Source organism: Mizuhopecten yessoensis, unplaced genomic scaffold, assembly GCF_002113885.1.
Source record: "Mizuhopecten yessoensis strain PY_sf001 unplaced genomic scaffold, ASM211388v2 scaffold10975, whole genome shotgun sequence".
In the NCBI taxonomy this organism is placed as follows: domain Eukaryota; kingdom Metazoa; phylum Mollusca; class Bivalvia; order Pectinida; family Pectinidae; genus Mizuhopecten; species Mizuhopecten yessoensis.
This window is the reverse complement of record NW_018408815.1, coordinates 272,467-298,350: the sequence shown is the minus strand read 5'-3', so window position 1 is coordinate 298,350 and position 25,884 is coordinate 272,467. Positions and strand designations below refer to the sequence as shown.

The window sequence follows — 25,884 nt, the reverse complement described above, 5'->3', positions numbered from 1 at the left end:
CATACCAAAATGTTCACTAGTATACTATAGGGCACCTGTATCTCTGATACGGGGCCCTAATGAACAGTCAATACAAACGTTAACTGTATACTAGCCATACTAAGGTGAAATAGATCGACTTAATGTAGCTTTACACCAGCTCTTTACCAAGGACAAATAAATTGATCAATCAGACAATCTTGTATTGGAGTGTATCGCAGAGGAATGGAATATTCATCATTGGTAAAAAAAAAGGTTATAAAATGGTTAAGTAATAAGATGGTTAAAACAATTCTTTGTAACTGGAAATATTGTGGGTTTTTTTTCAAATTTAAGAATATCGTATATCACATATATGTCAAATTATGGTCCAGACATACTTTTTTCAGAACCAGAAGAAAAGGAACCAGTAAGAAAGCAATAGAAACAACTAAAAAAAAAAAAGAAGAAATATCTGCAAAATGTTATTTATTAACTGTACAGAACCCATGCGTTCACTTTTACACTGAACCATCCGTTGTCCGATACAACCACAACTTGTTACTCAAGAACTGTACAAATGAGTATGCAAAAACAACAAGGAATACATGAATTGTGCCGATATGATAATGCAGGGTAATAAAAGCATAATACGACAGAGCATGCAAAAGGTTAATATATCTAACTCAACACTGACCACTGAAAAAACATTTACACATCTTTATCTGCTATTATGAGATGTATTTGGTTAGGTAACTACTGGTTTTTTATATGTAGTAATTTTAAATTGAACAAACTAGTACATCAGCCGTTCTTGTTCTCCAATGAAACTCCCAATGAATTTATAACAGCAGCATGTATACTAAGATTTTGGCCCACATGGTCGAAAGGTAATGATATTGGTCCGAGGTTTACCCTCTTTTGTGATTCCACTGGGACTATTGTGGATTTTTACAAATTTGTAAAGTTCATGGCAAGACAATATAGAAAGCGTTGTGATTGGGATGAATTTCCGATCATTATTGGTTAGAAGTGATGTAGGAAGTGCCAATACTATAGAAAATATAGATCCTTTCCAATTTAACAACTGAAATACACCAACACAGTCATACAATAATTCATTAAAAATAATATGAGTATGATGGTAAATGTCATCACCAATAAAATTTCATATACTTCAAAAAAAAAAAAAAAATCTGCTTCAGAAAACTTGTGTGATTTGAAATCAGAAAACTCGATAAAACTGAAATAATTTACATGGATATGATTTGCCATTTTCAGGCCATTTTCTCATCAATCAAGCACCCTCCAAACATTTAATCTGATCAAACAAATACACTAATAGCCACTTATAATCATTTCCTTAACAGTAGTTTTGAATTTTTTCTTTACAAGTTAGTCAAACTGTAAACGGTGTTATCTGAAACGTTAATTTGAAGAAAAAAAAACAATTTTGTTGAGTGATGCGAAGTTTTTAAATTTCTGTCCTCAATTTTTTCAAACAGCAGTAAGTGTTTATACAGAAATACTTTTGTAATTCATACATACCACAGCCAACATTCTTGCACAATCTCATACTTTGAAACATAAAATACATTAATTCTACACCTATGTACACCGATTATCATCAAATATGATTTCAAATCAGTCTATAATAATATGCAAGCTGAATGCTTTTCTTACAATAGTGATTTAAGCATAAGATCAGTTTTGAATTTTTAAAAAGTGACATACCTTTTCACATCTATTATTAATCCCCTGTATATTTGATCTTGATGAATACACTTCTAACTACTTCATTAAGCAAAAAGCGACAGCAACTTGACTAGAGTTAAAATCTACTAAATTAGGTTAAAACCTACATTCAAATATTTAACTACGTTGTCCAGACAAAAACAAATATGACATAAATGTATTCTCTATTTAAAAATTATATTACCAGTTATCACAGTAGTTTTCCAACCAATTTCAGGAATGCCAATAAGAATCTGAATAAGGTATGATTGTTATCATTTAACACATTTTTAAATAATAACTGATACAGATTTATTGTTTTAATTTTTCCAAAAAATAGCTAATTATTTATTCAATTTTCATATACTTTTGGACATCTGATGTCATGTAAAAGATGAATGTGGCAAATTGTTTTTGTACAGACACACTGTAAAGGTTTATTATAATTGTTTATATTATATGTTGTCTCAAGTGTTCCTGTCGGCATTGCTAACAAGGACAATGTAATGTCACCAAATCCAAAACAGCAGCACCAAACACACCAGAAACTCTTTCACACCACCCTCACTTCACAAACCTCGATTTGTCTTCAATGTAATGGGCAAAATATGCAATGATTTAAGACCACAACAAATGCTTTAGGTTACAATCAGGAAAATTCAAGTCAGCCATGCGATAATTCATGACAGCCATGAGAAATTTCTTTTGTACCATTTAAAGTATTCAATAAATAACCTGGTCCAAGAAAATACCTAGATATCCATTATACACACACCATATATCTCAGGTTTGTTTTATTTTATGATGGTAAGTACCTGTCCACTAAAATGCCACAATGTTTTGTATATCTGCATAATAATATGGTACATTGACACTCTATCCATCTCCCAATAGCCTTAACGGCCGATTTCCTTGATTTTTTCCTATGATGTTTATGCTGGTAGAGATATCTTCTTGCCTCGCATCACTGCAAAATAAAAATAGGATTACATTTATTAGTATATAACACAGATCACTCTTCATCGCATCCACGAACAAAATATTAGAAATGTTTACATATGTTTGGGTTGAGACAATGTAAATGAGAATTCATGCAGGGCTTCAAAAAATAAGTCAGTAGAACAATTCCATACTTGTATTAATTGCTACGCTTTCTTTATTAATATTACACGCCTGATGAACTAGCAGGATAAATCTCAATCTATGAGACTGACTGGCTTAATTTCATCCAAATGTAACCTTGAGAAGAGATCTTCATGATAAAATAATAAACGTACATAAATTAAAGAAAAGTCTAGCCCTGTCATGAAAAAACACCCCTAATGAAATTTATACTTATCTTGCAAAACTTTTTATACTGATACAACATAAAAGTATCACATTCGAGAACCGAGAGAAAAAAATGAGTTGAAAATGACAAGCATTGATAGATAGAAACGACAGACAACATCAATGGCTTATGCATAAATATATACATTGCACTAATATTCTGTTGCCTATCTCTGTACTTCAGATATATACATTATGCTTAACCAATCAATCTTGAAAATAAAAGTAAGCAGTATTAGTCGATGCTTGCCAAAACCTGATCGTGTACTTAATCGCTTTAATCAGGCATGCATGCAAAACAAACAGCATTAGACCTCACTGCAATTTATAAGTTATTGCAATGCATCAACCTGACCTACCAGATATTTTGAATGATATATGAATTATTTTAATTTTGAAAGACAAAACAATTTTTGAAAGGAGAAGAAATATCAAACAAAAGCTGTAAGCAGTAAAGAGTAACTTTACATCAACTCAACATATAAAGAGAATTTGAAAGTAGAACACATGATTGTGAAAAGAAACTTGTCGAATACAATTATATTACTCTCAATATCCATATACAATTATACAGTACTCGGGTATCCTATACACAATATAATCATATAACCATGCATTGTGTGTCCTTATAACAATGCTATTATGTTTCCCCCCCGAGTGTCCTATTATAGCTGTTGTAATGTTGTAAGCCGTAAGGTATGTGTGTATTATTAAACCACAATAGTCAATATTGGCTTCATCCCTACACAAAATGTTAAGAGTTACATGCCCTTGCTCTTTCAGCCATCATTCACCTAAATACAGGTACATGTCAAAATTAAATGTATGTTTTACTCGGTTACCCTGACAGTGTATGTTAGATCCATCAAAGTGACATGCAAGCAAGGTATCACCAAACATACAAACCTTAGACACACTCACAACAGTTTGTTAAAGAGCATATACTTTGTATCTTGTCCACACAACCCAATATTATTACTGGTTTGGCATGCAAATTATAATACACTTGTAGTTAATTTCTTCTATTACTAACACTTGTGTTCAATGGATACTGTGATACAAATCTGCCTCCTGGAATCTACTTGTACAATAATCATTATTGTGGATACCATTTTTATATTCTAATAGAATTAATCTATAAAAAGATAACAGCTATGGCAGTGTTTTTAAACATAATTTAAAAACATCTGCTTAAACCACAAACTGATGTTGGCAGATATTCATTCTAAGGTATGGTAGAGACTATAAGTACAGGGTAGTAGAGAAATATACCAATCAATTTCCTCCAGCCATCTACCTGATACAACACTATTTTTCTGTGTTTGAATTCAGCAGGTATGATTAAATAACACAAAAACATCCTTGCCACTCCAATGATGCTGTTAGTAAAATGTGTAAAGGTTTCATTAAACAGGGGTAAATAAAACAGACATGGTTTTATGCTTCTTTAGAACAGTTGTCTAAACATTTAAAGTGTACAATTAAAATTATAAAACACTACAGCTAAATGCAAGCCAATATACAAATCTGCAGGAATCTGGCCATACCATGAAACCCTCAAATTAATGAGATTATACTGAAAATGCAATCTAACCTTTAAACTTCCAGCAATGGGGCATCCTTGAAAACAATCTCGTTATTTGAAAACAGTAGTGATCCTTTGCCTGAAATAGTTCAAAGGCAACCTTTACCTAATTTAAGAATAAATAGTCTTTTTATTTCACTAAATTTGCTAATTCTTAGTCAATTTTGGTAATACATGTACCACCTTTCTGTGTAAAATAAATTAAGTCAGATTTCACAATAATTGATGACTGGGCTTCTTATCTGTAGTGTGCGTCCTGCATTTTTAAGGAAGTACAATATCTTCAATCACGCTTCTTATAGCCTTATTGCATTTGGATGCAAAACTCTTTCAACAAAGCATGCAAGAGATTAATGACAAAATCCTGTTGAAAGTGAAAAGTAGTTCTTGTCTCAACCCAAACAGCTATGAACATTCTATTACCAGAAAATAAATGTATACATTCCTGAAATAAACCATACTTTGTTCAAAGTGGATTATTTGAACAATATTCGTGATATATGTGAAGCATATACATTTATTTTATCTCATGTACACAAAGGACTTGGACATTTTAGGTCATTTTAGGCCTCATTAAAAGTAAAAAATTCAACTTAAAATAGTTTACCAATACATTTTATAAACATATTGGCAAATTGGGCAATTTTTTTCCCTGGAGCAGATATTTTCATTGTGCATGTGTAGATGCTACACCATAGCAAAAAAAATGCATTGCTATGCAGAAACAGCCAAAATATGGTGTTTTAGGACAGTTTACATGCAAAAATGAAAGCCTCTGTATATGACAACCAAAATGTCCTTTCTATACTGGTATAACAATATTTAAGCATGTCAAATATTTCTATGATTGGTGAATGCAGATCCTTTAAAAAGGTCACCTGTATCTGTTGTCGAATGAATTTGAAATTTCATATTTCTGTACCTTTATTTAGTCCAGATTACCAATATAATTCCCAATTCTAAATTCATGATGAGGCAGAAATTGACCCTTAATGACCCTAGTCCTTTGGATGCGATCAACGGCAATATTTAATTAATAACAAAAGTTATGTGAGAATATAAAACATGGATATGTATGGCACGAGAGCCTTTTAAGTTTAATATTGATAATTGTGCTGTGTAAAAACGACGTACCCTTCGTGATATACAAATAGAAGAAATCACAGTAAAGGATGGTCTGTACAACTCCTGCTACAACAGCAATCAAGTCGAAGAATCCATCAAAGTAGTACCGGTACAGCCAGTTGAACAGGTAAAGGCACCTGTAGGACCCTAAGGCAAACAGGTAGTGACTTGTTATCGTCTCTGCTTCACCTGTCTTACTGACCATAAAGAGCTGGGGTAGAATGGCCACAGATTCTAGATAGATTGAGAAGGTCCACAGGATCTGCACAGGAAAGAAAAGGGTTAAATTGAAATAGATGTTTGTGATTACTGCAACACTTAATAAAAACACCACACTCTACAAAATACATTAATATTTCATTATTCAGAGTCCCCTTTCACTTTATTCTGCAAAATAACTTTTAGAATTTGATAAAAATTTCTAGGAAAATTCTTCATTTATGAAAATTCTATTTCAAAATCAATGGTTCACAAAATAAATACAAAGTTTTTAACAGTAATTTGTTTTTTTACCATACACTTATTGTAAAAACATTAATGGCACGATGCATTCATCACTTGTAATAATTACAGAATTTCAAATAGTGTTATTTAGTTAAAAGTACTATTATTATATGTAAATGGTACCTCCATAGGTGAAAATTCATGGTTGACAAGGAAAGCCAGGCCTCCAACAGGTGCAATTAAAAACAAGATACGGAAAGTGTCATGGTTACTGTCATATGTAGGCTTGAACTTGAAGTACATCAGAAACACGGTCAGGAAGGAGGACACGATGAAAAACAGCTTCATGGATGTGTTATATACAGAGATGAATGACGTAAATAGATCAAGGTACCGTGTCACAAAAACCATCGCAAATAGGATCTGACTTTTCCCGGATATACCTGAAACAAACAGTGATATAAAGATAAGGTTCTTTGATATTGGTACAGCTAGGTACATACACAAATACTGGTTAATAAAGAGCTGATGTGTATCATGTTGAATGAAAAGATCAACAAAAACAGCATGTTTACCTGAATTTTCCATCTATGTTTACTGTTGCCTTATTGAACTGAACACATACACATGTGTTCAGCATAATAAGCTTTATTGATTATAGCATAGTGTAGAGTAGCCAGTATGTCATTCAACAAGCTGATTGGTGTGCTAGAAAGGCTAACATTACAGCATATGAACAAGATGTTGCTTTGTATACAACTCAATAAATGTGTCTTATTACAAAAATTAACCAGACGGTTGAGTGGTCGAATGGCGCATTGGAATATTGCACTCGCCTTTCACCAAGATGAATCGGGTTTGATTCCCTGATCGGATGTGGAAAGGTATGGGTCACCAGCCGAACCACCTAGGGTGGTCGGGTGGTGCAGTGGATAGCGCACTTGCCTTTCACCAAGGCGGCCGGGGTTCAATTCCCCGATCAGACGTGAAAAGGTTGGGGTCACCTGCCCGACTACGTGGGTTTTCCCCGGGAACTCCAGTTTCCTCCCACACTTACACTCCCCTTGCGCTTACATTCAAGCCAACAAGAGTGATTAATATAAGATGAAATAACTTGTTTCATAATTGTTGTAAAATAAATAAAGTTTATATTTTAACCTGATTTTTGTCGGCTCTAATTTCCTCCCATACTAGGAACCTCTGCACACTAACATCTGGGCCAACAACAGTGATTAATATTAGTTGATTAATAACTGGTTTCATAATTGTTGTAAAATAAACACAGTTCATATATATACTTGACTTACCAACCATATGCACTTAATGTCAATCTACCAATCCAACTTTTTATGATACTCTGAACACTTAAAAAAGAAAATTCTGCTATACAATATATTTTCAGGGTTTGGGTAAGAGACTAAATATAATTATTTGAAAACAAAATGGCAGAGCCCATACTGCATGCCAATGGCTGGTGCAAAATGGACAATTTTTATAATGGATATATGTGGAGGTTTTTTTTAACTATTCATTAGCATTAATCTTGGCCCAGATGATCACGCAATGTGGGAGGAAACCGGAGTTCCCTGAAAAAACCCACATGGTTGGGCAGTTGACCCGAGCTGTTGCACATCCAATCATCAACTTTGTTGAAGGAAGACAGAATTCGTCAGAACTGGATTGGATTGGTCACAGATAACTGGACTAGGTAGTGTGCAGGTGGTTAGAGTGCCTGCCTAAAATTTGGAGGTATAAGGTTTGAACCAGGGACAGGCTTTTTTTTTCATGTTGAACCTTACACTATGTAGTTCTATAAATACTATTTCACTGATATTTAGTGCTTAGTTTTACAGCCAAATACTGGCTGCTTTTCTAACAATAAAGTGTTTTATATTCTCAAGATTAAGAAGAACTAACGATTTTCTTCCAAATTTCAATAATACTATATTTTTTTTCATTCAAGGAACAGGCCATAGTGAACTTCAGGTAGAAAAACATGGCATGGTATTTGGTTGAAGACAAAATACAAAACATAACAAGATAATGATCAACCAAAAGATGTTCCGAATATCCAATGTGCGGTTATTATGGATACGTTGTATTATATTCCTGTATCACTGTAGGACTTTTAACATCATAAATTTACAAAGTGTAACAGCTTGAACAGTAGTTTTATCATTTGTCATTATGTCAACACCATATAGCCGTATAATACTACATCAGAAAACAGTTCAGTAGTCTTTGATGGATCATATCAATTAGCAATATTGTATCAAAATATTGCCTACTGCAGTACAGTATAATGGTATGGATATATACTGACTAAATATTGACAAATACCTACCAATGTTTACATATCTGTCACCGATTTATATCCAAAATATTAATTTTAATCGACAACAAACAAAACTAAGGAGTGAAATATGCATAATTCAACTGTTTCTAGCCTTATTGAGTATCATAGTCTTCTTGAATTTTTATTAACATATAGTTCTAAGGTGAATATCGTCTGTCTACCGGCCGGTGAGTTTTATAATTTTAGGGCCACGTCAGGTCATAGCAACTTTTTAAAGCCTTATGAAAGTAATGTTTTCAGCAGAATTCTATTTGCCAACTTACCTGCGACAGATCTACTTTTCCACATTTTAAGTAGCAATATTAAAATTGCTAATAAATGGGACATATCCCCTGCAAGCCTAAAAATATTCATCTTGGCTATGTGCTGCTACTTCCACGTTCCTACAATGGCGGCTGAGGACGTGGCTGGCGCTGACACGCAATGCGGTAAGTAACTCCTCTATGGGGAGATAACTCGTGTCAAACTTTACGGTGGTGAGACCTTAACATTAGATTTATTAGGAAATATATCTACAATTATTTGAACTTGTACCTACAAAAAATTGCAACTTTGTTAAGTTAGTGACGGTAAATGCAGATCGACTGAGAAGATTTCAATAATCACATTCAAATAATAATTTCATATCAGCACGGAATTAGATTTAGATTGCTATCCAAGTCCATGATATCAGTCAATAAGCAGAGTGACCATGTCATAAGTTATAAATCCGAGATAACCCATCATGTTATTATTGCAACATATAATTTCCGTTTAGCATGTTCAATGTACGGGGCATGCACGTTCGGCCAACCAATCTTCCGACATTGATACAGGGGCAAGTTCGGCCCATGAAACACATAGAAGAAGTCGTGACCTACATGTAGGTTCGAAAATCTGACGTCGCATGCTTTATGACGTCAAAATTATACTTACCCCGAAATTGGTCCAGGACGGGCACATTCGGCCGTCCAATCTTCCAACAGAACAAAAGGCCCATGGGCCTTAACGGTCATCTGAGTACTACAGTATTTATTTCTGTTGTTGAAATATGCACGGTACCAATTTGAGTAAAAATTAGTTAAGTCAGTATAACGTTAACTAAAGATTGTCACGACCATGAGCTGATCATTCTTAGACCGAGTTTCAGTTAAATCGGCATATTAGAACTTGTTTTTAAGTTTGAAATAGTTATTTTCAAAATAGCGGCCAGGGCAGCCAAATTGGATTTCTGATCGACCCGAAAAATAACAACACTTTGTCAGGACCATAAGTCAATCATTCCTACCAAGTGTCAGTTCAATCGGCCTAGCAGAACTTGACTTTAATTTTTTTCTTTTTTCTTTTCAAAATGGCGGCCGTGACGGCCATATTGGATTTCTGATCGACCCAAAAAATAACAACACTTTGTCAGGACCATGAGTCGATCTTTCCTATTAGGTTACAGTTCAATCGGCCCAGTAGAACTTGACTTTAAGTTTGAAATAGTTTTTTTTCAAAATGGCGGCCATGTTGGCCATATTGGATTTCTGATCGACCCGAAAAATTACAACACTTTGTCAGGACCATGAGTCGATCATTCCTATTAAGTTTCAGTGCAATCGGCCCAGTAGAACTTACAGTATTTATTTCTGTTGTTGAAATATGTACCAATTTGAGTAAAAATTCGTTAAGTATCGGCATATTATAACTTGTTTTTAAGTTTGAAATAGTTATTTTCAAAATAGTGGCCAGGGCAGGACCATGAGTCGATCATTCCTACCAAGTTTCAGTTCAATCGGCCCAGCAGAACTTGACTTTAAGTTTAAAATAGTTTTTCAAAATGGCGGCCGTGGCTGCCATATTGGATTTCTGATCGACCCGAAAAATAACAACACTTGGTCACGGAGATGTCAGTAACCTTCCCATGAAATATTAATGAATCCCTTGCCAGTATTTCAGCTTAAGTTGAAAATGTAAAATGTTAACGGACGACGGACGACGCACGACGGACGAAGACGGATAGCAATAGTCACTTGAGCTAAAGCTCAGGTGACCTAAACAGTTAAATAATTCTTCAAATGCGGATGTGTTTGCCCTTTGTGATTATTTAATGACAGGCACGGAGTGTCTCTTTCAAATGTTGTAAATAGACATACATATCAACAAATGTCATATTGCCAAGAACGACTTAAATACAAATGGGCCGAATTTGCCTCAGTCTCCCCTAACTGTATTATTTTAAAAGGGTTACATTCAGGCCTGAAATCTATGGAACGCCAAAGTAACACATATTCAAATAATTTTACCTATCTTTAAATAGTTGAAAACAAGTCCAATTCAATTGAAGTAAGGTACAATTCAATTGAAGTAAGGTTCAATTTAATTGGAGATAGGTTCAATTCAATTGAAGATAGGTTCAAAAAAGAAAAATTAAAACCTATTCAATTGAATTGAACCTATTTTCAAATAATTGTACCTATCTTCAAAGAATTGAAGATAGGTTCAATTCAATTGAAGATTCAATTAAGTTTAAGATAGGTTCAATTCAATTGAGGATATAGGTTCAATTCAATCATACCTATCTTTAAATAATTAAAAATTAAAGATATTCAATTGAATTCAACTTTCTGTAACAAGAGAAAGAGAAATACAGGACCAGACCGGGATTCGGACCCCGGACCGTCCGAAATCTAGAGAGAAATTATATCCAATTGAACTACTTGATCGGTCAACCCAGTCCATTTCAGGAATTGTTCTTCTGACATGAATGCCCCCGCCCCGACCTCAAAAAGGAAGTTAAAGAAAGGTTCAACAGCGTGGTATATGGTCAATCTTGATACCACAAGTGTTACGCTCACTTACGCAGAGAGCGTATACACATGTGAGCGTAATCCCTGGATATGCAATACCTAAAAATTAAGCAACAGCTAACATCAGTTAAAAGAGAAACCTCAATTTACAGATTTACCTTGATCCGGATGGCCGGGAAATGAGCTTAAAGCTCGTATTGGCCCCGATTCATTTTTGCGTGAACGTGCACGCAATTCACAGGAAAGAATTCTGACAATGAACTACAATCTTAGTCTGTTGTTTAATTCTATTCATGTACCATAGTGAATTAATTTGTTGAAATGAAACCAGATAACCAAGTTATGTGCCGATGACCTGTTCCTATCTCTCTGTCAATGGTCATTACCTATAGCTACCGATGTACCGAGGGCTATTTACTAGCTAACTATAGGTAATAGGTAGCTAGGTAAATTCTTAGTACGAATAAGCTATGTCCATTGGACCAATGTCTACTTTGTCCTAGACTCAGTTATAACCGGAACAAGGACGTAAAGCCCCATCAATCAACCAATGACTACTAACCTAGCAAGCTATGCACCGTGTATTAACACCTTAGTGGTGGTTATCTTGTTTAACGCGAATATGTATCGTTCAAACCCAATCCTTATCTCGTTAAAGCGCATTATTTATCTCGTCTTTAGAAACGCAATTACTATCGTAAAGTGTCACTGGCTAATTCGTATATTAAACGCGATAGTTATCCCAACACTTATATTACAATACGCAATCCAAAGTTCATTATTTAGAGCACAGAAACACAAAAAAGTGAAGCGATCAATGTAATAATATGATAGCGTTTGAGAAATTGTAAAATTAAAGTAAACTCAAATTGATGTTCACTTATTCTAACTGGAAAAAGTTCCTCTTTTAGTTTGAGTGTCGGTGATCTACTTGAGGTGCCGATACTGCAATGACAAACTTGACAAAGGGCAGTTAGTTTTATATTCTTAGTTCTCTTTTCCTTCCTGGTCATATGCCCCTTAGTATAGTTTGACGTATAATTAATTCATTTAATTAAATTATTTATTAATCTATTTATATATTTCCAATGCGAGAATATAATTTTACAAGTGTGTGAGATTTGATTTGATTTACTATTATTGAAGCTATTAGCCTGATCAATAACCCGCTTTTTACGCGTTCAAATGAGAAAAAAGTTTTTTTCTCAAACTTTGAAATGCTGTTGACACATGTAGTACGTACACAAAGTAGCCAGTATACATGCATTTCATAATGAAGTCTTGGTCATATCGGTGTTCAAGCTATGACACTTTGTACTGTCGTATGGTCAGACCAGAGACGTATATATTATTTGCTTTATACTTCTATGTTTAGACTAAGTTTTATAGGAGAATTCGATTTTTTTTATCTATGTGATACCATTCGAGGCCAGTTTCAACAAAATTGGTCAGAGTTATCGCTCTTTGTCCGCAAGATGATAAAACCAAGCGGAATAATGCCTTTTTATTTTAATGCATACATGGACGAAAACAGACATTTGCCGTCTTTGTTATGGTATATATGCAAATGGACATGGCTACTATGGAAAGCTAGTGTAACCTATCATTTATACATTAGAAATATTTCAATGGAATATGCTAGGCAGTTATGATATTGGTAGGTTATAACGTTCACAAGCGTTAACTTCAGATGTTATGGAGTCTAAAGTGTGATCCTTTTGCGTTAACTTTTAACGAGAAACGCGTAACGCACTCTGCAGGCTAACTTTAACTGGGAAAGGGTAAGGTTGTGCATATATAGATATACAGGTTTTTTCATGGACCCAATACATTTCCGTATACCCCCTGCAAGTGACTATGTAACTAATAATATACGTATCAGGGTTGCGTATGCGGCTTATAGCTCAATTTTCAGCTTAACATGCACGGTAATAAAGCATATAGCGTTAAATTGAATAAGAAATGTAAGGTAATGTAACTAGCAAAATGTGTTATCAGTTTTAACGGGAAACGTGGTTCAAATTTTACTTTTAATGCGTAATGTAAAATTGCCTATAACGTCAACTTTTAAAGGGTAATGAAACGTTGCCTATAGCGTCAACTTTGAATGAATAATGTAGCAGTGTCTATGGCGTCAACCTTGAATGGGTAATGTAACGTTGCCTATAGCATACACTTTAAATGGGTAATGTAACATTGTCTATAGCGTTAACTTTTCAGGGTAATGTAACATTGCCTAAAGCATAAACTTGTAACGGGTAATGTAATATTGCTATAGCGTGAACTGTTAATGGGTAATGTAACGATGTGTATACAACTTCGAAAGGATAATGTAGCAGTGTCTGTAGCGTTCACCTTGAATTGGTAATGTAACGTTGCCTATACAGTAAATTTTTAATGGGTAATGTAACATTGCCTATAGCATAAACTTTTAATGGGTAATGCAATGTTGTCTGTAACGTTAACTTTCAATGGGTTAATGTAACGGTGCCTATATCGTCAACATTTAATGGGTATGTAACGTGGCTTATACAGTCAACTTTTAATTGGTAATGTAACATTGTCTATAGCGTCAACTTTTAAGGTTAATGTAACGTTGCCTATAACGTCAACTATTAATGGACAATGTAATATTGTCTATAGCGTCAACTTTTAATTGGTAATGTACTGTTGCCGATAGTGTCAACTTTTAACGGGTAATATAAAGTTGTCTATAGTGTCAACTTTTAATGGGTAATGTAACTTTCAACAGTAACTATTTGTTGTTCAATGTAATGTCGCATATGAACAATGTTTATCCCAGGTAGGAATATCAATAACCACAAATAACAACGATGATTAACCTTGTTGGACACTCCTGATTTTTAACAAAGAGACAAGACAAATGTCAATTTGAGAGAATAAACTTTTTAATGTCTGTGTAGTAGAGAGTAACCGGATGTACATACCTAGAAAAATGGTTCACACATTGTATTTACCCACTTACAAAAGGATGAAAAAACCTTCAATAAAATGTCATGTAATAATTTCATTCATCAAGAAACAGCTTGTTTAAAAACAGGAAAAGAAAGAAAAATCCTTAAAAATAACATTCAACAACTCTGTCAACATCGTGAAACCAAATCTATAAGTTAAAAATTAAACTGAATATAAGATTTTTTTTGGAGATAAATTCTATTTTACTATTACAATCAAATACATAAATTCTATATATAGCTAAGATCACGCTCACACTGCCATAAGAATTCATTTGGAAAAAGTGACTTCTTGTAATACAGAACATGAAGTTCACATCTATATATACATTAGTATGTCGTTGAATTGTCCATTATTTATTAATCATTAGCATGTATTTAAATATATAATAAATAATCACCAAAACCATTTAATATAAATAATTTCATAAAAGTAGGAAAGGTAAACATAGAGTAATCTAACCTAGAAGTGTATATGTGTTAATAGAGAATTCTATTCTACCATTAAATGCAAATATTACATGAATAACCTGAAACTATTGTTCTTTTTCCTTGTCAAGAAATGTGTTTAGGTAATTGTACTGATGGAATGGGATACACTGTGGTAACCAGGCCATCCTAGCTAGGTTTTAGTCTAGGCAGATGTGTTAGGTACAGCTTGTACCTGAGGTACACTATCTATATTATAGGTACAGCTGGTACCCAAGGTACACAAGCTATAGTCTAGGTACAGCTGGTACCCAATGTACACTGGTGATAGTCTAGGTACAGCTGGTACCCAAGGTACACTGGTGATAGTCCAGGTACAGCACGTACCCAAGGTACACTGGCTATAGTCTAGGTACAGCTAGTACCCAAGGTACACTGGTGATAGTCTAGGCTCAGCTGGTACCCAAGATACACGGGTGATAGTCTGGGTACAGGTGGTACCCAAGGGACACTGGTGATAGTCCAGGTACAGGTGGGACCCAAGGTACACTGGCGATAGTCTAGGTACAGCTAGTACCCAATGTACACTGGTGATAGTCTAGGTACAGCTAGTACCCAATGTACACTGGTGATAGTCTAGGTACAGCTGGTACCCAATGTTCACTGGTGATAGTCTAGGTACAGCTAGTACCCAATGTACACTGGTGATAGTCTAGGTACAGCTAGTACCCAATGTACACTGGTGATAGTCTAGGCTCAGCTGGTACCCAAGGAACACAAGCTATAGTCTAGGTACAGTTGGTACCCAAGGTACACTGGCGATAGTCTAGGTATATAGGTTAGGTATAGCATGGTACCTAAGGTACACTGGTGATAGTCCAGGTACAGGTGGTACCCAAGGTACACTGGTTATAGTCCAGGTACAGGTGGTACCCAAGGTACACTGGTGATAGTCCAGGTACAGTTGGTACCCAAGGTACAATGGCTAGTCTAGGTACAGCTGGTACCCAAGGTACACTGGTGATAGTCCAGGTACAGCACGTACCCAAGGTACACAGGTGATAGTCCAGGCTCAGCTGGTACCCAAGATACACTGGTGATAGTCTGGGTACAGGTGGTACCCAAGGTACACTGGTGATAGTCCAGGTACAGGTGGTACCCAAGGTACACTGGCGATAGTCTAGGTACAACTGGTGATAGTGTAGGTAGATGGGTGAAGTACAGCCTGGTACCTAAGGTACACTGGTGATAGTGTAGGTATATAGGTTAGGTATAGCCTGGTACCTAAGGTACACTGGTGATAGTGTAGGTAGATGGGTTAGGTACAACATGGTACTTAAGGTACACTGGTTAGAGGTACACGATGGAGGTACACAGGGATACAGAATTCTCAATATTTTACAGGAGCTACAGATGTTTTGGAGACAGCCAATTGCCTTCAAGCTTGACAATCCACACTTTTAATCCTTTGCCTTATGTAACTTTACCATTTATCCAAAAGTTTATACATGAATATACTGTACAGTGCTTTCATTTTGAAGTTGTTCAATTAAAGTAAATTTACAGAATTTTAGTTCAAAGGAACTATATTCTCTTTCAAAAGGCAACTAATTTGCAGGATTTACTTTTTTCGACATGACTGAAGCTTTGATAAATTATTTCTAAAAAGAAACCATACCTTGCCAGACTTTTATGAATAAATAACGAAAATGAAATAAACAAAATATGATAAACAAGTGTTATAAATATAAAAAGAATTAGCTAGGCTATAAACCGTATTTGAACCCTGGACTGTAAATTGTTGTACTATCGCTCTTACCGACCGAGTTACCTGGTCATCAAAAGCCTCCTGGCCCTAATGTGCTACAGTTTTATCCTAAACGAAATTAAGGGGAGGTTACTGCATATACAGAAGTTCACAGTGCAGTGGTACAGTGATTGTTAACTTTCACTTTCCATTCTCAACAAGATATCCCTTATCAGCAAGTGTTACGTATAGGGTCGGTAAAAAGTTGGTCTCGGATTAGTCGAGTCCAGGTAAATAGATTCTACGTATCAGAAAGCATGTACAGTATACACAAGTACAGGTTTACCTTTCTTAGATGGAGTTTTTATAACATAGACCGGACATTTTGGAAAACAAGTCCTTGAGCAGGTCTAAGGTAAGCTATATCACACAGTGGCAGTGTGAGCACTGAGGTGAAACCAATAAAACTGAAACAAGGAAATGTGTATCACACAAATATTAAAGAAAAAATCTGGTGATGTATGGGGACCATTTCATTTCACATGTTATTGTGTTTGAACAGTTTATGGTCACCAAAGCAACCACAATTAGCACTTCAGTTTCTTATGGTACATATCACGAGAAAAACCATGGTCACCATAGAAACCAATCTGTCACACTGTGATTTCGGGTGTCACCATTGGAAAACCCATCGCCGAAACAGTTGCGATAAACATAGGAACTATTAAGTAAAATGTTATCACACCAAAGTCTATCTCAAAAGCACTCTCTTCACGAAAAAAATCAACCCTTACTGAATACTAAAACATTAGCTGTAGAAGTGCTGGGTTGAAGACATGGTTGACACACACACAGGCCAGTTAATGCTCTTAGAGGAAATTAAACATAACCCCACAATGTGCACACTACACTACAGTGCAAGGCATACATCACTAAGATCTACTAGTCACAAACTGAAGCCTACAGGGAACACTGTACAGGTTCCAGTGTTATCCTAATTGCCCTGGTTATGTAGAACTATACATGCTACCATGGACAGATCTACGGGGAGTTTGTCACAAATGTTAAAGACAATGCAAAAATGGACCATTTGAAAAAGGCCTTTTTTTAATGGATTAAAGACAGGAAAAAGTAGTAAAGTTAAATACTTCAGAATTATTTTACAAACATGGACATGGGTAATGACAGAAAGGAAGCAGTCTACACATACAAGCCATGACGGATACTTAGTGCTGAAGCATATGACCTACCAAAACTCGAAAGTATCAGGATGGGATCTAGGGATGAAATCATAGATATAATGCTACAAAGACAATACTTCAGATGTAATTGTGTATTTTAAGTACACAAAGTTTCATAAAGTTTAAAGTTTTTTTGTTGTTTTTTTGTAAATGCTGAAAACCACTCATATCATCAGTTAAATAATAACCTCAACTGAAAATCTGAAATAGTATTGCAGCTGTTCCCTGAGTGTAGTCTACATCTAAATAAAATCACCTCTTTTTTACTGACTGAAAAAAACTCAGCAGTCTTTATTAAAACAAGTTCACAAAGATTCTCAACACTCAGCATTCTGGTACAAACATTTTGGTTAAGAGGAAATTTGAGGGAATTGATCGCAATCACACAGCAGGTTGGTAAGATCTGTCGAGTATAAAAATCCTGACTGTACCTTTACAGTTGGATCATAACCAACTGACTGCAAACTCAAAAATAACCCTACAGAAGGTAATCAATCATCATGCTATCACAAAATTGGTGTTCAGCATTTTGTATTTGGTATTTTATTTAACAACATCAAAACAAAATTCAACATTACACTGAAGATGAATTTTTGCAATCTCAAATCTTTCTATCAATAACACGTGAAATCATGTTAAGGGCTTGCCTGATAGTGAGAGACATATTATGCTAATCTTTCCCGATGTTCCTTTTTTTCTCTCTACGAGTAATTAAATTATGGAACAGTCTTCCAGAGGATGTGATATCAGCACCATCAATAAATACATTTGAAACAGACTCAATAAACACTGGATTGATTAAGAACTAAAAGATAATTACAGAGCTAGCTTTGTAAACATGTGATGTCCATAACCAACCTTCCATATAGGTGTACTGTACAAGTAGTACATGTTTAAGTCTGGTGTAGAGGACCATACTGATCATGCATTGGGAAATTTACTTAACTTTTAACTTGTCTTCAGGGTTTAATTATCATCATAATATTGTCTATTAACTTAAAATTAGAACAGATCATATCTATTATGTACAACACCTGTTTTTCCCTTAAATGTTAAGGAGCTTGATAAGAAGTTCTACACTTCTCTCCTAATGCTATACCGTATGTGTTTGCTACCAATAACTGTATCAATCGTGAACTGTAGAACTTCATCATGGTGCTAAGGAAGTGATCCAATGAATGAAGGTGTTTACTGGATAGTTCTGATTTACGTATATCAGCCGAGACATGGGTTTTATAGATGATTTTCATGGGTGAGGTTACAATTCTCTCAATATAGATGGGATATTTTAGTACATTGGCAGTATATTATAAACATGAATTTCTTTTGTATATCAACATTGGTAGACTTGACTGAGGCTGACAAGACACACCCAAAAGGGGCTAAATGATGTTAGTACCCACCACCATAATGTTACAAACAGCAACTAGCCATTCAATGCACATGTCAACATAGGAATAGAAACTTGCTACAGGTTAGACTGCTGTCTACTTTAGTAGCCAATACTAGAGGAGTAGGTAGGGGGGGATGTTATGCTCAAACATGTAGTTCAAGGTGATTTTAGTCAAGGACCCTTGATACACCAGTTTTTAATGTGTATCATGTAACTAACACAATCTTAGGATGGATCAAATCTTAGATTGTACAATAACTTTTGTGGGTGGGATAACTTGTAAATGTCTTAAGTTCAATTAATATATCAAAACAATTTCACACGGTTCCCTGTGATCAATTGATGAACAGTTATCAGTTCCCATAGCAAAAACTTGTCAAAAGAAATTCAAAACTTACAACAGAGAGGGGAAAATATCACAAAGATAGCTGCTGCTGAGAGTTAGCGGTGGTAAGTGTTCAGAATTATAGAATCGGAGGTATTTCCATTTTTTGAAAATTTAATTTTGATTTTTTTCAATGTTAAAAAAATCACTTGTTCCAAATGTGTCATAGAATATTGAATTTCATATACATATATACACAATTCATGACAATTTTTTTATATATATATCTGGGTATATGTAATATACCTCATCACCACAATTACAAGGCGTATATTTTCTATAATAATTCAATCTCTTAATTAAACAGTGATGAGGAAGTGCAGGGGCCATTGGCCATGGTGCATTCAGTATTTAAATGGCACATACTTTTAACTTTTGAGAAATTTTATGATCTATAAGAACCAGCTCACTGAAATAGTTTAATTAATGGAAAATGGCTCATTGTTTCGTGCAGCATTCCTCATCACTGTTAATAACAATAATGATTTAAATCTGCTAACAAAATTGTAAATATATGTGAGGACTTAACATTTGTGAACGAAATTTCTCCTTTTTGCATTTAAATGCAGATTTAAAAAAAAAATCCCCGTATAATTAAATAATCAAGATAAACATGTACAAATCATTCCAGAAGATCAAAATGCTTTATAACCAATATCTTCTGTTGCGTGTGTAACATTTGTGTGTGTGAGTGTTACGACCTGCTCCAAAAAGTCATATTGTACTTCACAAACCTAATCATACAGTCAAATGTTCAAACAAATTGTCATCTGGTATCTAAGTTTATGCTTATACTTGTCAGTTTTTGAAATGATTGAAATTTGAGCTGAACGTGTAATAAAGCTGATGAAAACAAATACAACTGGCCCAGGGCACAGGTTCTACTACCCTCACATTTCTCAGATTCCAGAGACTCAAAAATAGCAATGAATTATAAAACTTCATGTTGCTGTACCCTATACAAACATATTTAGATTTCCAAAGCTCCAATGGCTATTCTAAAGCTAAAGTATTATCAGGGAAGTCATTTGACATGAAAACCCTTTTCAAGTGCAATTGGTCGAAGGTACAAATTAAATCAAACATATCTTTCTAACGTATAAACACAGAGACAAAACAAGGATCAGATTTGGATGTGATGGAGACTAAACAAAACTTTCTCTTACATAAACAATACTCATCATACAAAAGGAAATGATATGCTTTGTCCATGATGTGAATCAGTTGAACTCAACAGAGTGTTGATGAGGCAGGCTAAATCTCTTTTATCGGAAGCCGTTTCTGGAGAGGATCTCTCAGGCGTCTGAGGTCTTGCTGTACCTCAGAGATGGCGTCCATGACCTCATTGTATCTTTTTACATCCAATTTCTGCTTTCTTGCGAATTTATAAAATCCCAAGAGGTATTGCCTATCTTTGACTTCAATAAAATTGTATTCCTGGAAAGTAGAAAAATTTGATTATTACATAAAATAAGTTCTAGTTCTGGCTTTCATCTTTGAGTTATTTCCCTTCAGTTAGAGATACAAATTCACTTCACCATGTCCTTAAATGTGTAAAAAGTTAAGTAAATTGGATCTAGAAACTGATAACAGACTGTATAAAAACAACATTTCCATGTAACAAACTCTTAATGATGACAAAGTAGGAGTACATGGCAAAGATTAACTACCTCTTTAGTGATGACAAAGTAGGAGTACATGACAAAGATTAACTACCTCTTTAGTGATGACAAAGTAGGCATACATGACGAAGATTAACTTCCTCTTTAGTGATGACAAAGTAGGCATACATGATAAAGATGAACTACCTCTTTAGTGATGACAAAGTAGGAGTACATGACAAAGATTAACTACCTCTTTAGTGATGACAAAGTAGGCATACATGACGAAGATTAACTTCCTCTTTAGTGATGACAAAGTAGGCATACATGATAAAGATGAACTACCTCTTTAGTGATGACAAAGTAGGAGTACATGACAAAGATTAACTACCTCTTTAGTGATGACAAAGTAGGCATACATGATAAAGATGAACTACCTCTTTAGTGATGACAAAGTAGGCATACATGACGAAGATGACCTAACTCTTTAGTGATGACAAAGTAGGAGTACATGACAAAGATGAACTACCTCTTTAGTGATGACAAAGTAGGCATACATGACGAAGATGAACTACCTCTTCAGTGATGACAAAGTAGGCGTACATGTCGAAGATGAACTACCTCTTCAGTGATGACAAAGTAGGCGTACATGACGAAGATGACCTAACTCTTTAGTGATGACAAAGTAGGAGTACATGACAAAGATGAACTACCTCTTTAGTGATGACAAAGTAGGCATACATGACGAAGATGAACTACCTCTTTAGTGATGACAAAGTAGGCGTACATGACAAAGATGACCTAACTCTTTAGTGATGACAAAGTAGGCGTACATGTCGAAGATGACTTACCTCTTTAGTATTGACAAAGTAGGAGTACATGACAAAGATAACCTACCTCTTTAGTGATGACAAAGTAGGCATACATGACAAAGATAACCTACCTCTTTAGTGATGACAAAGTAGGCGTACATGACAAAGATAACCTACCTCTTTAGTGATGACAAAGTAGGAGTACATGACAAAGATGAACTACCTCTTTAGTGATGACAAAGTAGGCGTACATGACAAAGATGACCTAACTCTTTAGTGATGACAAAGTAGGCGTAAATGACAAAAAGATGATTTTACCTCTTTAGTAGGCGTACATGACAAAGATAACCTACCTCTTTAGTGATGACAAAGTAGGCATACATGGCCACGGCTGTGCCATAGGTAATGAAGTAGGTGACAGGCTCCATGATATCCCAGGAATAGTCCCACCAAGTGAGTCGAGCTAACAACCCAAACTGGACCCCCATCAGACCAAGTCCAACCCAGCCCAGGTTCACAGTGCGTTTGTTGGCTTTTGTCTCCAGCTCTTTCCGTAGCTAGTAGGAAAATTATAACCAAAAATAAGATTTGAAAACATGAAGAAAGAGCAAATTCTTACAAAAGCAAGGCATTGCAAATGATACAAATCCTGCACAACAGTCTGTTAGAGAATACATATACCTTAGATACTGTTAGTACCTAGACCACTTTCTTATCTGTATAATTCTAAATCTATAAATATTGAAGCTTTCTGTAGGAAAGTGATCAGAAGAAAAACCTAACCATAACACCGGGTATTTGGCATATAAGCACAAAGTTCCATTTTCAATGAAATAAGGCAGAAAATCTTATCCTGACCTTAATACATGTAATAACATGCCGAAACAAAAAAAATCATAGGCGTATGAAGTTAAATCGAAATATATTGAGAAATGAAGTCCCTTGAGTGGTGAAAATGATTTTCTATCAATTATCTTGGTGATTTTGACCTTAAATTGGCACCATGAAGCACACTCACTCCAGGTTAGTTGTTACTATTGTATGAAGTATATCAAACTCCATATTGAACTGATGTCACTACAGTTATTTATGTGACTCACAAACACATAGTTAAGCATCTGTCATCCTCAAAAGTGGATAAATGTAATTTAATCAAACTTGATAGCATGCAAGGCAGCACTACAGAGTTAATGTTATAATTCTACACTTAACAGATCTTTGTCGAAAGATTAACTCTAGCTACCTTCAAAGCTTGTCAGGGACATCTACATCAGAACAAGGCCAAATGTTACTGCTTTAGGCTTTAGTGACCTTTAGAAGTCATTTAAAGATTTTGACCCCTGGTCAAAACAGTTGGCCAATGTCATTTATTAGGACAAAACAAACAGTTCTTAACACTAACAATCTAAAGGCCTAATATTATTACTCTAGTCTCCACAGATCTAATATTATTACTCTAGTCTCCACTATTACTCTAGTCTTCACAGATCTAATATTACTACTCTAGTCTTCACAGGCCTAATATTATTACTCTAGTCTCCACAGATCTAATATTATTACTCTAGTCTTCACAGGCCTAATATTTTTACTCTAGTCTCTACAGATCTAATATTATTACTGTAGTCTTCACAGGCCTAATAATATTACTCTAGTCTTCACAGGCCTAATATTATTACTGTAGTCTTCACATATCTAATATTATTACTGTAGTCTTCACAGGCCTATTATTATTACTCTAGTTTCCACAGATCTAATATTATTACTCTAGTCTTCACAGGCCTAATATTATTACTCTAGTCTTCACAGATCTAATATTATTACTGTAGTCTTCACAGGCCTAATATTATTACTCTAGTTTCCACAGATCTAATATTATTACTCTAGTCTTCACAGGCCTAATATTATTACTGTAGTCTTCACAGATCTAATATTCTTACTCTAGTCTTCACAGGCCTAATATTATTACTCTAGTCTAAACAGATCTAATATTATTACTCTAGTCTTCACAGGCCTAATATTATTACTCTAGTCTTCACAGATCTTAATAAGCCATCAGGAGATGTTAACACATTTTATATCTGCGATCATGGAAATTAACTAAGGTCATTAATCTGAAAAAAAATGATAGCCCTTCACACCAGCAGAATACAGACCAAAATTACTTGTGTAAGATCTCAAAACATTTTACCCAATTAGCTTGACAGCATGTCAAGGTCATTCATTTGAACAAACTTGACAACTTCACTATAGGCCCGAATCATTACCCGGGGTCACTTGGTTGTTAAGGAAAAGTTGTTAAAATATTTCAAGATACTCAACTCCTGTTATATTCATTGATCCCTTTATTCCAGCAAGCTGCAAGCCATTTATCAAGACTCTATGACCTATGGATTTTAAGAAGGAGCTGATACTGTACAGACAATGGACCAAGCACCATCACATACTGGTAAGTAAACAGGCACTTTGTGCCAGGTGTGTTAAAAATATATTGAGTTACCTATTAAGGACCTATTCGTTTAGAATGTGGTTGGAGTACCAGACTTACTTTTTTTGCAAATTTTATTATTTTCATGACTTTTCAGAATGCAACCAGAAAAAAATGTTTTGGTTTTGGTAGTATACCCGGGTTAAACAGCCTAGTAGATCAATGAAACTAAGATGGTATCTTCAAAGTTGTCTAAGTTGCCCTGTGATGATCATGTTGATATGTTTGTGATCCTGTGTAATTTTTCTATCACCAATAGTTTTCAGAGTTACTTCCCCTTAGTCATATCCCTTCAGAACAAAAATATTCCATCCATAATTCATTAACAACATTTCCAAATTGATTTCTATATGTATGGCTATGATTAATTAATTTGTAATGATAAATAAATAAAGCATATGTTCTTCAGAGACTTGTGTAGGGTGTATTTGTTGTAGCCTGCCTTGTCCATAACATAATGGTGTCCATTAACCAAGCATGGTATTCTGGTTACTCCATATCAACAATTCGAACATATCACTAGTAATTAAAAGTACAGTGTGACAAACTAATGTGTTCATACACACAAGTTTGTGTGTACAACAAAATCCTGTTCTGACACATTTAGTTCATTGTCGTCTTCTCCTGGGGATTTACATTTTCCATAATGTTGTGCGAACGTATCTTTTCCCGGCAGCTAACAATAGAAAATAGTAGACGATTATGTTGACATATTTAATTTCAAATGGAAATAGATTTTTTTTAGAGGAAGTAACTTACCTTATCCATGGGAGCTAACTCCTCTTTGAGATCCTCTAGCTGTTGTAGTAATAACTTCTCTTTCTCTACCTGGTACTGGTCTATGTGGAGTCTACAGTACAGGTCAGAGATCAAAGTCTTCATATCCGACATTTCTGCTATATGTTCACTTGGTAGCGCTTCTGCAAACACATAAAAAAATAATTCATTGCAATTTACACAACAATATAGACCATTCAACAGGCTCAACTGTAGGTGTATGCATAATGTAACATAGTATTGACTAGTGTATCAAATCTGGGGAGCTATTTTGGTGCTAATTATTCCTTTTAGTCCAACAATGCAGCACTTGCTCTTAGGTACGGACAATTTTTGTCTTGTTTTATAGGGCTACACTCATGTATAATTTAACTGGATCGAAACGCAGGATTTGCCCCAGAAGAGTTACTCTGTACCAGATAGAACAAACCTATATATTTGGTTGTTTAGTTAAAACAAGAGGCCCAAGGGCCTTAGCGGTCACCTGAGTTATATCATAGATACTGGTAGCTTTATTTTATTGTTTAGATGTGATGTGGAAATCAGCATGTAAACTAAGTGAAATACAATACTTGTCATGTCATCAATGGATAAGAATTTGAAAATATTGGTAAATGTTCCCTTTGGGGCCCCGCCCTAGCCCCTGGGGATGGGGCAGGAATCCTAATTTTACAAAGTAAAACTCTCATTTACCCAAGATGATTCTGACTAAGTTTGAGCAATTTTCTGCTGAAAAT

At 35.0% G+C, this 25,884-nt stretch overlaps 2 protein-coding genes and 1 long non-coding RNA gene across 4 annotated transcripts in view; 1 reads left to right on the top strand and 2 right to left on the bottom strand.

The window, feature by feature from the left end:
* Positions 1-430: 430 nt before the first annotated feature.
* LOC110464235 (ER lumen protein-retaining receptor 2-like) lies at positions 431-8,939 on the bottom strand. 2 transcript variants are annotated; one of them, XM_021519337.1, is made up of 5 exons: positions 8,795-8,939; positions 6,359-6,618; positions 5,741-5,993; positions 4,616-4,685; positions 431-2,659 (listed from the first exon to the last, which is right to left on the bottom strand). In XM_021519337.1, exons 1-4 carry the CDS (start codon positions 8,883-8,885, stop codon positions 4,618-4,620), a joined length of 672 nt encoding a protein of 223 aa, XP_021375012.1. In that variant the 5' UTR covers positions 8,886-8,939; the 3' UTR covers positions 431-2,659; positions 4,616-4,617. The 2 variants fall into 2 exon arrangements, with proteins under 2 accessions (XP_021375012.1, XP_021375013.1); XM_021519338.1 differs by lacking the exon at positions 4,616-4,685.
* Positions 8,940-15,374: 6,435 nt separating this feature from the next.
* On the top strand, positions 15,375-18,113 carry LOC110464246. Its single transcript, XR_002464483.1, has 3 exons — positions 15,375-15,516; positions 15,683-15,890; positions 15,964-18,113. It is a non-coding gene; the product is annotated as an uncharacterized LOC110464246 (long non-coding RNA).
* Positions 18,114-20,055: 1,942 nt separating this feature from the next.
* The window catches only part of LOC110464245 (calcium uniporter protein, mitochondrial-like), a 98,087-nt gene continuing 92,258 nt past the window's right edge, over positions 20,056-25,884 (bottom strand). Inside the window, exons 5-7 of the mRNA XM_021519354.1 lie at positions 25,130-25,290; positions 22,239-22,442; positions 20,056-20,909 (exon numbers count right to left, since the gene is read on the bottom strand). Coding sequence (XP_021375029.1) covers positions 20,727-20,909; positions 22,239-22,442; positions 25,130-25,290 — 548 coding nt within the window. The 3' untranslated portion in view covers positions 20,056-20,726. The remainder of the gene's footprint in view (positions 20,910-22,238; positions 22,443-25,129; positions 25,291-25,884) is intronic.

Excerpts from the sequence above, each read along its gene's own strand:
- LOC110464235 (XM_021519337.1), bottom strand. The coding sequence starts at position 8,885 with ATGAATATTTTTAGGCTTGCAGGGGATATGTCCCATTTATTAGCAATT. Across the intron at positions 6,619-8,794 it reads GAAAAGTAGATCTGTCGCAG|GTATATCCGGGAAAAGTCAG; the intron begins GTAAGTTGGCAA and ends TGTTTGTTTCAG. Across the intron at positions 4,686-5,740 it reads CTATTTGTATATCACGAAGG|GCAAAGGATCACTACTGTTT; the intron begins GTACGTCGTTTT and ends GAACTATTTCAG.